The 12,536-nt window shown below is 46.5% G+C and overlaps 1 protein-coding gene across 2 annotated transcripts in view; it reads left to right on the top strand.

Annotated features, from left to right (window-relative positions):
* The window catches only part of Wdr88 (WD repeat domain 88), a 39,469-nt gene that overhangs the window by 13,282 nt on the left and 13,651 nt on the right, over window positions 1–12,536 (top strand). For both annotated transcript variants that reach the window (NR_197268.1, NM_001432130.1), the window contains 4 exon segments: window positions 1,038–1,101; window positions 4,946–5,084; window positions 6,479–6,608; window positions 11,235–11,422. Coding sequence is in view for 1 of the 2 variants with exons in the window: in NM_001432130.1 (NP_001419059.1) it covers window positions 1,038–1,101; window positions 4,946–5,084; window positions 6,479–6,608; window positions 11,235–11,422 (521 nt within the window). In the remaining variant the exon portion in view is untranslated.

Here is a 12,536-nt window from a genome sequence, read left to right as displayed (position 1 = left end):
CCTCAGCCCCCTCAGCCCCCTCAGCCCCCTCAGCCCCCTCAGCCCCCTCAGCCCCCTCAGCCCCCTCAGCCTGAAGACTAGGTCTTCAGCTCCTGGAAGGTGACACCTTGAACCCAAAACACAGCGGGACATTCACACATACACCTACATGTACGAGAGCATTTCAGAACACAGCAAGCTGCCCAGGAAATTATTTTCCTGCACAAAGACTGAAAATACACAAGCAGAGTGGGGAACAGGGTGCTCCTAATGAGTTGCAAAGTCGATCTGGAAAGAGAACATTATCTATCTATCTATCTATCTATCTATCTATCTATCTATCTATCCATCCATCCATCTATGTCTGTATGTCCATATATTTGTATTTTCTTTTAAATATTTTACTTGTTAGCTGAGGATGGTGGTGCATGCCTTTAATCCCAGCACTTGGGAGGCAGAGGCAGGTGGATCTCTGTGAGTGTGAGGCCAGCCTGGTCTACAAAGCAAGTCCAGGACAGGCAGGGCTACACAGAGAAACTCTGTCTCAGAAAACAAAACAAACACAACATATATATGTATATAGAGAGTTTTTATTTTGCTTGTTTACATTTATGTGTATCAGTGTTTTGCCTGCATGTGTGTAAGGGAACTACATGTGTGCATTGCCTATGAGGCCAGAAGGGGGTGTTGGATCTCCTGACATTGGAGTTATAGATTTTGTGATCTCCATGTGGGTGCTGGGAACTGAACCACCGTCCTCAGGAAGAGTAGCAAGTGCTCTTAACCACGGAGCCATCTCTTTAGTCCCTGAAATTATATTTTTTATAACCTTAAATATAGAAGACTATCTTGGAGTGTCTAAGGGTAAGAAGGATAATGGTGCTGGAGAGTCTGCGCACCATTTTCAGAGGGGATACACAAGTCCCCAGAATCTTTGGAAAGATCAGTTTTGGTCCTAAGTTATCAAAGGGAGAAAGATTCGTCACAGGAACCACAGGTTCTAGCGACTATTGTTAAGATGCAATGTGTGTGTGTTTGTTTGTTTGTTTTTTTCCCAGGATCGTGGCATCATCTTATGATAAAACGGTGAGGGCTTGGGACGTTGAGACAGGTCAGCTTCTGGTACGTATGCCCTGCCCCTGTGAGGGTGTTAGAGTACAAGACCATGACTGGGTTTTGGTGGCATTGAGATGGACCTGGGATTGGGACATTGACAGAAGCCCCAGGTCTTCCAGGAAGAGCATATTCTCACCCGCAGGGAGACTGCACTGATGGAAGGTAGGCATTGGGCAGGAGAGGCTTCCACTCCAGGCAGCACTCCAGGGGCTGCTCTCAGAACCACAGGGAGAGGCTGAGAGCCCAGATTCCCCAGGGAGCCACTTGGACTTGAGACTTGATGAGGCAGGAAGTGGGCTGAGGCCATAGAACAAAGATTATGAAGCCAAAGAGCAAAGCTATAGGTCTTTCCCCGTCTCTTGTCTCTGTGTTCCAACAGTCCTGCGACTCCTTCCTTCTGCACTTCCCAAGCCTGGGCAGTGTTAGCACTGCTCAGGGGTCCTCTGGCACCTCCTGTCCCAACCCTTGCTACTCCCACCTAATGTCTTTGCTACTTTCTCTTGGCCAATCTTTATCACCTCCCTCTTCTCTTCTTTCCTTAAAAACAACTTTTCTAGCAGGGTGGTGGTAGTGAATACATTTAATCCCAGCATTCAGAAGGCAGAGGCAGGTGGATCTCTGTGAGTTGGAAGACAGCCTGGTCTACACAGTGAGACCCTATCTCCTAAAATAAAACAAAAATAACAAAAATGAACACAACACAACACAACACACACACACACACACACACACACACACACACACCTTTCTAAATTGGTGCAGCGGTTGTACACACCTATAATTTCGGTACTGGGAAGGCTAAAACAGGAGGAAGCCATTTTCAAGCCTAACCTGGGCTACACGGCGAGACCCTCTGGAGCGATGGCTCAGCAATTTAGCTCACTCGTTGCTTTTGCACAGGATCAAGATTTGGTTCCCAGAACCCACATAGTGCCTCACAAGCTCCTGTGGCTCCACTTCCAGGAGATTGGACTCCCTCTTCTGGCGTGCACAGGTACTGCATGCATAGGGTACATATACACGCAAGTGGGCAAAATGCACATAACAAAAATAAATCCTAAGAAGGAAGAGGAGAACAAAACACTCAAATATCCAACTTTTCTTCTTAGCGCAAAAGTCAACACCCTCATCGTAAGCATTTTAAGGATAATTCATAGATCTATACGTTGACTTGTCTGTCCTGTGTAGTTTGCTTCTGAGTACAGGTGTGTTTTGTTTTGTTTTCTCTGCTTTGTTTTGTCTTTCTCTGAAGCCCAGGCTAGCCTGGAACCTTTGGTCTTTCTGCCTCATCCTTCCAGGGTCTGAGATTACAGCACGCACAACCACGGCTGACTTTTGCCGTCCTTGCTAATCAGTGTTGCTGGACTTCACAGCACTGACAGGCGAGGCCCTGCCTCACTGGCCCCACAGTGAGGGCTACTGTATCTGTTGTTTGTGTGTGTACATCTGTGGACATGCCATGGCATGGATATGGAAACCAGAGGAGAGCTTGTCAGTTCTGTCCTTCCACCATGTAGGTTTTGAGAATCCAGTTCAGGTTTTTCCAGCTTGTAAAAGCTCTACCCACTGAGCCTTCCCACCTGCCCGGCCCATAGAGCTGATGCTAAGGGAGGTTTGCACGTATTTGCTACTGATGTTGTTGTTTTAAACTTCTGTCTCTGTCTCTCTGTCTCTCTGTCTCTCTGTCTCTCTGTCTCTCTCTCTCTCTCTCTGTGTGTGTGTGTGTGTGTGTGTGTGTGTGTGTGTGTGTGTGTGTGTAGAGGCATGTGAGGCCTAGAATCCATGTAAAAGTCAGAAAGGGGGGTTGGGGATTTAGCTCAGTGGTAGAGCACTTGCCTAGCAACCGCAAGGCCCTGGATTCGGTACCCAGCTCCGGGGGGGAAAAAAGAAAAAAAAAGTCAGAAAGGGGAAGCATCTGTCTGCACTCCCAGCACTCCTGTAGAGAGATGGGAGGCAGGGACAGGGCATCCCCCAGAAGCCTAAGAGCAGCTAGCCTGGAATATGGAGAGAGAGAGAGAGAGAGAGAGAGAGAGAGAGAGAGAGAGAGAGAGATATCAACCAACCCTGTGTCAAAAATGATGGATTGTAAGGACAGACATTCCTCTGACTGCAGAAGAGTAGCTTCACACACACACACACACACACACACACACACACACACTCACACACACATAACACTACACACATACACTCTACACACACTCACACTCACATACACATACACACTACATACACATACACACTGCACACACACACTCACACACACACACACACACACACACACACACACACACACACACACATGCCTGGGTTTTGATATCTCTTCAGGGTATATAGCCAGATTTCATTGTAGGAATACAAAGCTTAAATCTTTTCAGAAAGCTGTGCCAACTCCCAGCCCTGGCATTCAAGCAGGAGGCAATGTCTTCCGTCCTCAAATGCCAGGTATCATAAACTCAAAAGACTTAGCCAGTGTGGTAGGGAACAGATGAGACTTACATGGACTATTTCTGACTTTAAACATCTTTTTCCAAATGTTTTTTTTCCCCTGTTGTAATTTGCCTGCTGTAGTCTCTGGCTAGCATTTCTATTTCAAGTCCCTTTCTTTCTTTCTTTCTTTCTTTCTTTCTTTCTTTCTTTCTTTCTTTCTTTCTTTTTTTTAAAGTCCTTTTATTTATTTCTGTTGCACAAGTCACTAGTGACTGTGGCCAGCGTTAGGGATGGCTTAGTGACTAAGGGCTGCTTGACAAATGGCTCCAAACTTCGGTTGCCTTAAACAGCCAGCAATTTTTTCGGGTGGTTCTGGCTCCAGTTTCTTCCTTAAGTCATGGTGACAATGTCATCTGGAGCTACAGTTGTGCTAGGGCCCCCCACTGGGCCGGAAGGATCTCCTTCCAAGATGGTTCACTCCCCTAGTTGTTGGCAGGAGGCCTCTGTTCATATCCTTGTGGGTCCCCAGGGTCACACAGAGCTGAGTGTGTGTCTTTAGAACTTGACAGTTAACCCTCATGGAGCATGTGTTCCAAGAAAGGACAAAGAACAAGCTATACTTACCCTCTCCCTCCTCCTCCTTTGTCTCCCTCTCTCCCTCCTTCTCCTTGAGATTCAGGATCTCTGAGATTCAGGTTGGCCTCGAACTCAGAATCCTCCTGTCTCAAGCTGCCATGTGCTGGGATAACAGGCATACAACACCATGTCTAACTTCTTTTCTTTTCTTTTCCTTTCTTTTCTTTTCTTTCCTTTTCTCTTCTTTTCTTTTCTTTTCTTTTCTCTTTTTGGATTCTAGGTATTTAACCCAGGGCCCCAAGATGCTAAACTAAACATATACTATATCACTGAACTACTTCATATCATAGCTCTACAGTGTTCTGTTCTCTCTCTCTCTCTCTCTCTCTCTCTCTCTCTCTCTCTCTCTCTCTCTTTCTCTCCCTCTCTCTCCTTCCCTCCCTCTCTCTCTTTCTTCCTCCCTCTCTCTCCTCTCTCCCTCCCTCCCTTTCTTTCCCTCCCCACCCCCTTAATTTTCCTCCCTCCCGGTCTCTCACTTTGTAACCCAGATTGGCTTTGAACTTGCCACCCTCCTGCCTCAGCCTCCCAAGTGCTGGAATTATAAATGTGTGGAATTATAAATAAGCTGTGCACACCCAGCTTCAATGACTGCTTTCCTAATGTGGCGGCAGGCCATCCCTTCTGCCGTACTGTAGCTGTCAGAAGCGAGCCCTGGATCTGGCCACATTTAATAAGGGGACAGCTAGGCTAGGCTCAGTCTGTTGGAAGGGATCTGAGGAAACTCCTTAAGGCTGGAATCTGCTGAGCAGGCACACTGTCCTCTTTGGGCCCTGCCTTGTTCCAGTGGAAAGTCAGGCACGACACCTTCGTAGTGTGCTGCAAATTCTCTCCCAACGGGAAGTACGTGCTGTCAGCCTTGGATGTGAATCGCGGGATCTACCTAATGGATCCAGAAAACATCACCTCCGTGATCCATATGAAAGGTGAGGTTGCCAGGCTCCCCATACACGGTAGCAACGCCTGACCACTTGATCGATAGGGTCCTTCAATTGGTTTGTATGGTGATACTTGTCAGGGTCAGGTCCACATCATGAGCCCCACCTGGGCAACTGCATGCCAGGAATTGCAGCACATGGAGAGTGGAGGCAGGAAGATAAGGAGTTCAAAATGATCTCTTTCTTTCTCCGGTTTCAACGACTGCTACCCTAATGTGGTGCCACACAGTCCCTTCTGCCATACTCTAGCTGTCGAAGCGAGCTCTGGGTCTGGCATATTTAATAAGGGACAGTTAGGCTCAGTCTGTTGGAAGGGATTAGAGGGAGCGCCTTAAAGCCCCTCACTGGGGGATTCTAGGCAGGGGCTCTACCACTGAGCCACGCCCCCAGCCTCTCACTGGGGGATTCTAGGCAGGGGCTCTACCACTGAGCCACGCCCCCAGCCCCTCACTGGGGGATCCTAGGCAGGTGCTCTACCACTGAGCCACACCCTCAGCCCCTCACTGGGGGATTCTAGGCAGGAGCTCTACCACTGAGCCACGCCCTCAGCCCCTCACTGGGGGATTCTAGGCAGGGGCTCTACCACTGAGCCACGCCCCCAGCCCCTCACTGGGGGATCCTAGGCAGGTGCTCTACCACTGAGCCACGCCCTCAGCCCCTCACTGGGGGATTCTAGGCAGGAGCTCTACCACTGAGCCACGCCCTCAGCCCCTCACTGGGGGATTCTAGGCAGGGGCTCTACCACTGAGCCACGCCCCCAGCCCCTCACTGGGGGATTCTAGGCAGGAGCTCTACCACTGAGCCACGCCCCCAGCCCCTCACTGGGGGATTCTAGGCAGGAGCTCTACCACTGAGCCACACCCTCGGTCCAGAGGTGTTATTAATAGTGCATTGCTAGATGACCTTTCTGAACTAGTAGTGTGTGTGTTGCCCATCTCTTTGGCATTTAGTGTATCACTTCCCAGCATTTTGTACCTTCCTATAATGGATCTCTTCCTAGTCTATCCTTCATATTCCCAAGTCCAGCTACGTACCCTCTTCCTTCACACTCTACCATCTCCAGGAATGCATCCTCGATGACTTAGAGCTTCTTTCCAGCCAGGAACTACTATGCGCTCTTCTCGTTGCTCTTGGCACAAAGCAGGCCATAGCCTGCCTGGCGGTCGATCAGTGATAGAGCCCCTCCCTAGGCACAGTGAGCCATGTGGTTGCATGTGGCCCGGCAGCTGGGCTGAGAGCCTGGCTCACCTCCGACAAGCAGGAAATGCACGTGTGGGTGGACCGTCCCCTGGGAAAACTGGGATTGTCCCCATTGCATCACCGGTTGGTAGGGTCCCCTGAGGCTTTTCCTTGAGGTCATTTGTCACTTTGCTTGTGTGTAGCTCAACACCAAAGGTCCATCACTTCATGCTGCTTTGACCCCGACAGCCAGAAGGTGGCTTCTGTCTCCATGGACAAGAGTATCAAGATCTGGGACGTCACATCCCGAGCCACGCTGTTTACCATACAGGAGTGAGAAGGGTCCTGAGGAGGGTGGCCAGTGGGGTTTGGTTTGGACAGCAGCATCCTACAGCGGGAGATGGGAGAAGTGTCTTCCTTCCTTCCTAGATTCCACATGGAAGCTAGTGTCCCAGTGGAGGTGCTCTAGAACATCCCAGGAAGCCAGAGAGAAGCCACCAGTGTAGCTTATAGGCTGGGCCAGGCAGGGTCTCAAATGCGTTCGTTTCAATGTGAACTCTTAGCAGCAAACACACCCAGAGCCTGTTGTGGTAAAGTTAAAATGGAGGTTTCTTTCACCCTGCACTGTGGGGCCTCATGGCATCTATGGAATATTTTCACCTCAGTCAACAAACTATCTCACCCGCTAAGCTCCATCGATATCCCACTGCCCATGGCTACTCTCTGAGCCCAGCAACAATCTCTCTACCCATCTAGTTCCCAAGGCAGGTTGCCAACCATGTCAGACAAACACATCCCAATTCTGTGGCGGCCCAGTGTGTCCAGCCACCACACACACACACTCTTGAACTCAATTACATTGCCACATGAAAGAAAACACAACACAATAACCTCTGATCCAATTGATAAGATATAATTTGCTTATCTAGACATACAAAGCCCTGTACACATCCATCCCTTAAGAATATTCATAACAACCTGTAAATGTGCAGAGAGGAATATTAACGTCCACTGCCATGTTCTCTTTTGGCCTCTCTCTCTCTCTCTCTCTCTCTCTCTCTCTCTCTCTCTCTCTCTCTCTCTCTCCTCGCTCCAGTCTCCTCTTCCTCTAAAATTTTTCTCCCATCCATCCTTCCTTCTTGTCCAATGACAGGCCTCGTTCTATCCTGTACCTACCTTCACCTGCATAATGACATCGTCCTACATTTCACCCGTTCTAATTAAAAAAACTTTTCTCTCATAAGCTGAGCACAACTATTATCATTTTGTAAATTAAAAGCATAAAATATACCTAACACCCAAGTCTAACATTTTATCAGTTAAACGGAACATTTAGTTATCCATTCCAGCTTTAAAAAGGCTTAAAATCTATACTATATCCTGGCTAGCTTGTATACTATCTGATAACTATCTAATTAAATATGTATTTTCAAAGTTAAACAGTCTGAGTAGGCTATGAGACTATATATAATCAGTCTTCAACCCCATCAAAAATCTGAGAATGACCAAATACCTATAAACATAGGAAGCCTAATATGGCTTCCAGAACTGAGAGGTTGTAGAGACAAATCTCCACTAGCACAGTTAGCAACATGGGAGCGCAAGTCTTCAGCCTTCTGGCCCCAAATCAACGGACAGACTCTTGAAAGGCAGAAACGTTGAAGGGCTGAAAATTCTGGCTAAGCAAAGATTATAAGTCAACTATTCTGCATAAAGCGTCTCTTTTTGGACAGTATCAGTCTGTAGATGAAACAGGCAGTTTCTGCCCAGTGGCTGCCTAGCCACAAAGTGTTGTCTCATCTGGAGTAGAGATGTTCAATTTCTTCCTTAAATCCACCAAAGAGGAACTGTTAGGAGAAGATATGTCTCAACAAAAGATTAATAACTTTAAATGTTATATTTTGTGGATTTCTGACGTTTTTGAAAACTGTCTATCTATCTATATATAAGGTAATCTGGACTGTTGTCTGTTAACTATTCTCAACTATTTTCTGATGATAATATTTTAAAAACACCCTAATGGTGAACTAGGAGCCATGGATTTGTTATTTGGCCCCTAATTCCTATGTTTAATCAACTCAGAGGTTTGTAATGGCATCAATAGAAGGACTGGGTCCAAACTTTGTACTTTAAGTTGTTTTTTTTTGTAACAAATAAGTTCTATACCAAAGTGAAAATATGATTTTAACTTAGTTACCAAATGAGATTATGGCTGTACGACTCCCATTTAGCGAATCCCTCCCTGTTAAATTATGATCTTTTCTAAATTCCTCATAAAAACAACTTTAGAAAAACCAATTTAACCCCCCCAAAAGTCCAGGGAATTGGGGCAACAACTCTTCAATAACTTCTTCAAGCTGTATCTGGGCATTGAGATATCCTTTGGGGGGGTAGGGGTAGGGAAAATGGGATGAATGTCGTAGCCTGATGTCTGTCTTAACTGGACTCAGCTGAAAGTCCTTGAGATCAGGAATCCAAGCAGGTACATTCTGCAAAATATAATTCAATATAATGTAAATATCATTCAATATATAAATCAATATAATATAATTCAAGGCAGAAGTTTAGAATTGTGACATCATTTTGTTTGATTCTCTTGAATTTAGTTCTTCAAGCCGTCTCCCTCTATCAAACCTGATCCATATGACTCTGGAAGGTGTCCAGAGCCTAATCACCCTTTTTAAAAACACAAAGACAGGGGTTGGGGATTTAGCTCAGCGGTAGAGCACTTGCCTAGGAAGCGCAAGGCCCTCGGTTCGGTCCCCAGCTCCGAAAAAAAGAACAAAAAAAAAAAAAAAAAAAAAAAAAAGAAAAGACAAAACCTTTCTCCCAATACTGTGAGGTCTGTAACCAGAAAAGCTTGTATCTTGCACTCTCCCCCAGAGGAATAATATAACCATAAAACTCAGAGTCACACCCATTATAAAGATTAAACAAATTTTAAAAAAGAAATAAGGTAAGCCATAATGTCTGAGCCTGTTCAGGCTTTTCTAATCAGTCATATATCAGGAAATTAACCCAATATTCCCGTGGAGCCCACGTTAGGAGAACCTGAGCTTCCTGTCAGCTGCTGCATGGGCTTTGCTGCCCAAGACTGGCAATGCCCAGGACACATGACAGGAGGAGAAGATTGACTCCTCCAAGTTGAACTCTGGTCTGCCACATTCACTGTGTCACACACGCACTCCCACACAGAAACACACGCGCAAAATAAATAATACATGCAGCAAAAAACAATAAAAAGTAAAAATGAATCAAGTGGTTTGGGCAAGATGACATTTTCATTATTTATGATGAAATGCATGCAACATAAAATTTGACCATTACTTTTCAGTGCACAGTTCACTGGATTAATTACATCCACGGTATTTTGCAACCTTCGCTATCTATTTCCAAAATGTTTCACCACACCAAAGGGAAACCGTATCCATTAAGCAACGGTTTCCCGCTCCCTAAGCCCCTGGGAGCCCTTATTCCAGTTTCTGCCTCTATGAATTTGCCTAGTTTAGATATTTCTATAAATGAAATCATACTTGTCCTCAAGTGACTTGGCTTTTTCCACTTGAAGTGATTTTTCAAGAATCATCCCTGTTGTAGCACATAGCAGGACTTCATTTCTTTTCATAACTGCATAGTACTCCATTACATATAGATACAGATGGATACATATAAATCCATGTAGATACATACATACATACATACATCATACATACATATATTGATATACATATATGCCATGCTCTAATTATTGGCCCGTTGAAGGGCACTTGCTTTATTTTTATGCATCTGTCTGATTCCCTGTTTTTAATACTTCTGGTAAATGGCCAAGTGTGGAAATGATGGGCCAGATGGCAGTACTATGCTTATGGTTAGCTTTTTTATTTTAATTTTTCTTAAAAATTTACTTATGGGGTTGGGGATTTAGCTCAGTGGTAGAGCGCTTGCCTAGCAAGCGCAAGGCCCTGGGTTCGATCCCCAGCTCCGAAAAAAAAATTTACTTATTATTTTATGTGAGTGGATGTGTGGCCTGCATGCATGTTGGTGCACTCCATGTGTGTAGTGCCTGTGGAGGCAACAGAGGTTATCATATCCTGTGGAACTGGAGTTACAGACAGTTGTGTGCTACCACCAAACACACACACACACACACACACACACACACACACACACACACACACGCACGCACACATTATTTTATGTACATTGGTGCTTTGCTTGCATGTATGCCTGTGTGAGGTGTCAAAAGCCCCAAAACTGAAGTTCCAGACAGGTGTGAGCCACCATGTGGTTGCTGGGACGTGAACCTGGGTCCTCTGGAAGAGCAGTCCTTGCTCTTAACTGCTGAGCTGTCTCTCTGGCTCTGAGAGCAAGAAACTCTGAAGAAACGTCACCTGGCCAGGCGTCCGTCGTGGTACACACTGGTAATCCAGCACCTGGGAGGCATAGGCCCCAGCCTGGTGTACACAGTGAGCCCTGGGACAGCCTGGGGTATGCAGTGAGATCGTGTAGAAAGGATTGCCATCTGATGGTGCCCCGTTCTATATCTGGCTGGGTGTAGAAATCTTGGTCCTTTTCCCCTTTCAATCTTTTCTTTTCTTTTCTTTTCCTTTCTTTTCTTTCTTTCTTTTCTCTTCTTTCTTTCTTTTTTTTTCTTTTCTTTTTTTCGGAGCTGGGGACCGAACCCAGGGCCTTGCGCTTGCTAGGCAAGCGCTCTACCTCTGAGCTAAATCCCCAACCCCTTTTCTTTTCTTTCTTTTTTTCTCTTTTTCTTTATTAACATGCCTGGCCCCAGACGGTGAGGCTCAGTCTGGTCAACTCCAGCTGGACCTTGGTAGAAAGTGATCAGAGGAATGATAGCCACGCCCACATGAGAGGTGACATACCCCCAGGGTATCTTTCAGAGGTGTTCCGGGGTCTCCCGAGAATGGCGTGCTAGCGTGCATCCCACCTTTGTTTCAGGGCACATACCAACGCCATCTCAGACTGCTGCTTCACCTTTAGTGGACACTTCTTGTGTACCAGCTCCTGGGACAAAACCATAAAAATCTGGAATGTCCACACGGGGGAGTTTCGAAACCAAGGAGCCTGTGTGACTCTGATGAAGGGCCACGAGGGCTGTGTGAGCTCCTGCTGCATTGCCAGAGACAGTGAGTGACAAGTGTATGCAAGGATCTCCCCCTTCCCCTCCCCCTCCTTTGTGTGTTGCTTCCTGAGTGTTGGGATCTCAACCCCATTCACCATCATTTACCACACAGATGCTGGAAGACAGCATCTGTGCGGACTTTTCTGGGGACAAGAGGTGATTCTCCACGATTCTAGCTGGAAGGACGATGCTCCCTCCCATCTCCTCACACCGCCTACCGCCTTGTGCGCCAAGCCAAGCAGGGAATTAGTGGACATGTGCTTTCCAGTGGCAGGAAATCCCAGCTGGATGCGGCTTAAACCAAAAGTTTGAAAAGTTTTTTGAGTATGTGTAAAATATTTATTCAGGTTGCCTTAAAACGGTATTTCTCAAAGTGTGGTCTTTAAACCATTTGCTTGTTGAAGTACTGTTTTCTTAGTCTTGCACAAGACCAACGGAATTTGAATCTTTGGAGGGCGCTGCAAGATTCTGTATCTTAAAAAGCTCCACCAGGTGCACGTAAATAACAAGAACCCACTACCCTAAAGGAAATGCTTTCCAATGTCTGCAGTTCTGTAAAGCTTTAATCCTGAATACTGAATCTCCCGATGAGTGCTTTAATCTCCCCTTCCCAACATGGTCTTGCACACCTGAGCCGGCATTCCCTCTCTAGCAAAACCACAGGCTTCTGCTTCCCTTCCATGTGACTTTCCCCACTGGGGGGCAAGGATGGCCTGCTGTGTTTCCAAGCCAGTCTGGTTCTGGCCACTGGCAATCCTCAAGGATAAGTGAATTTCTGCTGGATGATGTCAGCACCAACTCCCAGGGACAGCTCCCATTGGCTCAGCTTGGGACACATGCCCATCTCTGAGCTGGTCACATTGCCATGGATGAAAGTCCATGATAGGCCAAGATTGGGTGACTTTTCTGCCTCCAGAGTTGGAGGTGGGAGTTGGTACCCTTTAAACCAGAGGGAAGTTAGGGTGCCAGTGAAGTGGAGGGGAAGACCAATGGCAGGAAGCCTTCGTCAGGCTAGGGCCTTTTGAGGGAATTCCTGTTCAGGAGCCAAATATATGCATGCACATGCACTAACACACACACACACACACACACACACACACACACACACCATTCTACTG

Source organism: Rattus norvegicus, chromosome 1, assembly GCF_021556685.1.
Source record: "Rattus norvegicus strain SHRSP/BbbUtx chromosome 1, alternate assembly SHRSP_T2T, whole genome shotgun sequence".
NCBI lineage: Eukaryota > Metazoa > Chordata > Mammalia > Rodentia > Muridae > Rattus > Rattus norvegicus.
Note: the sequence above shows the minus strand (reverse complement) of the source record. Positions and strands in the feature narration are given on the sequence as shown.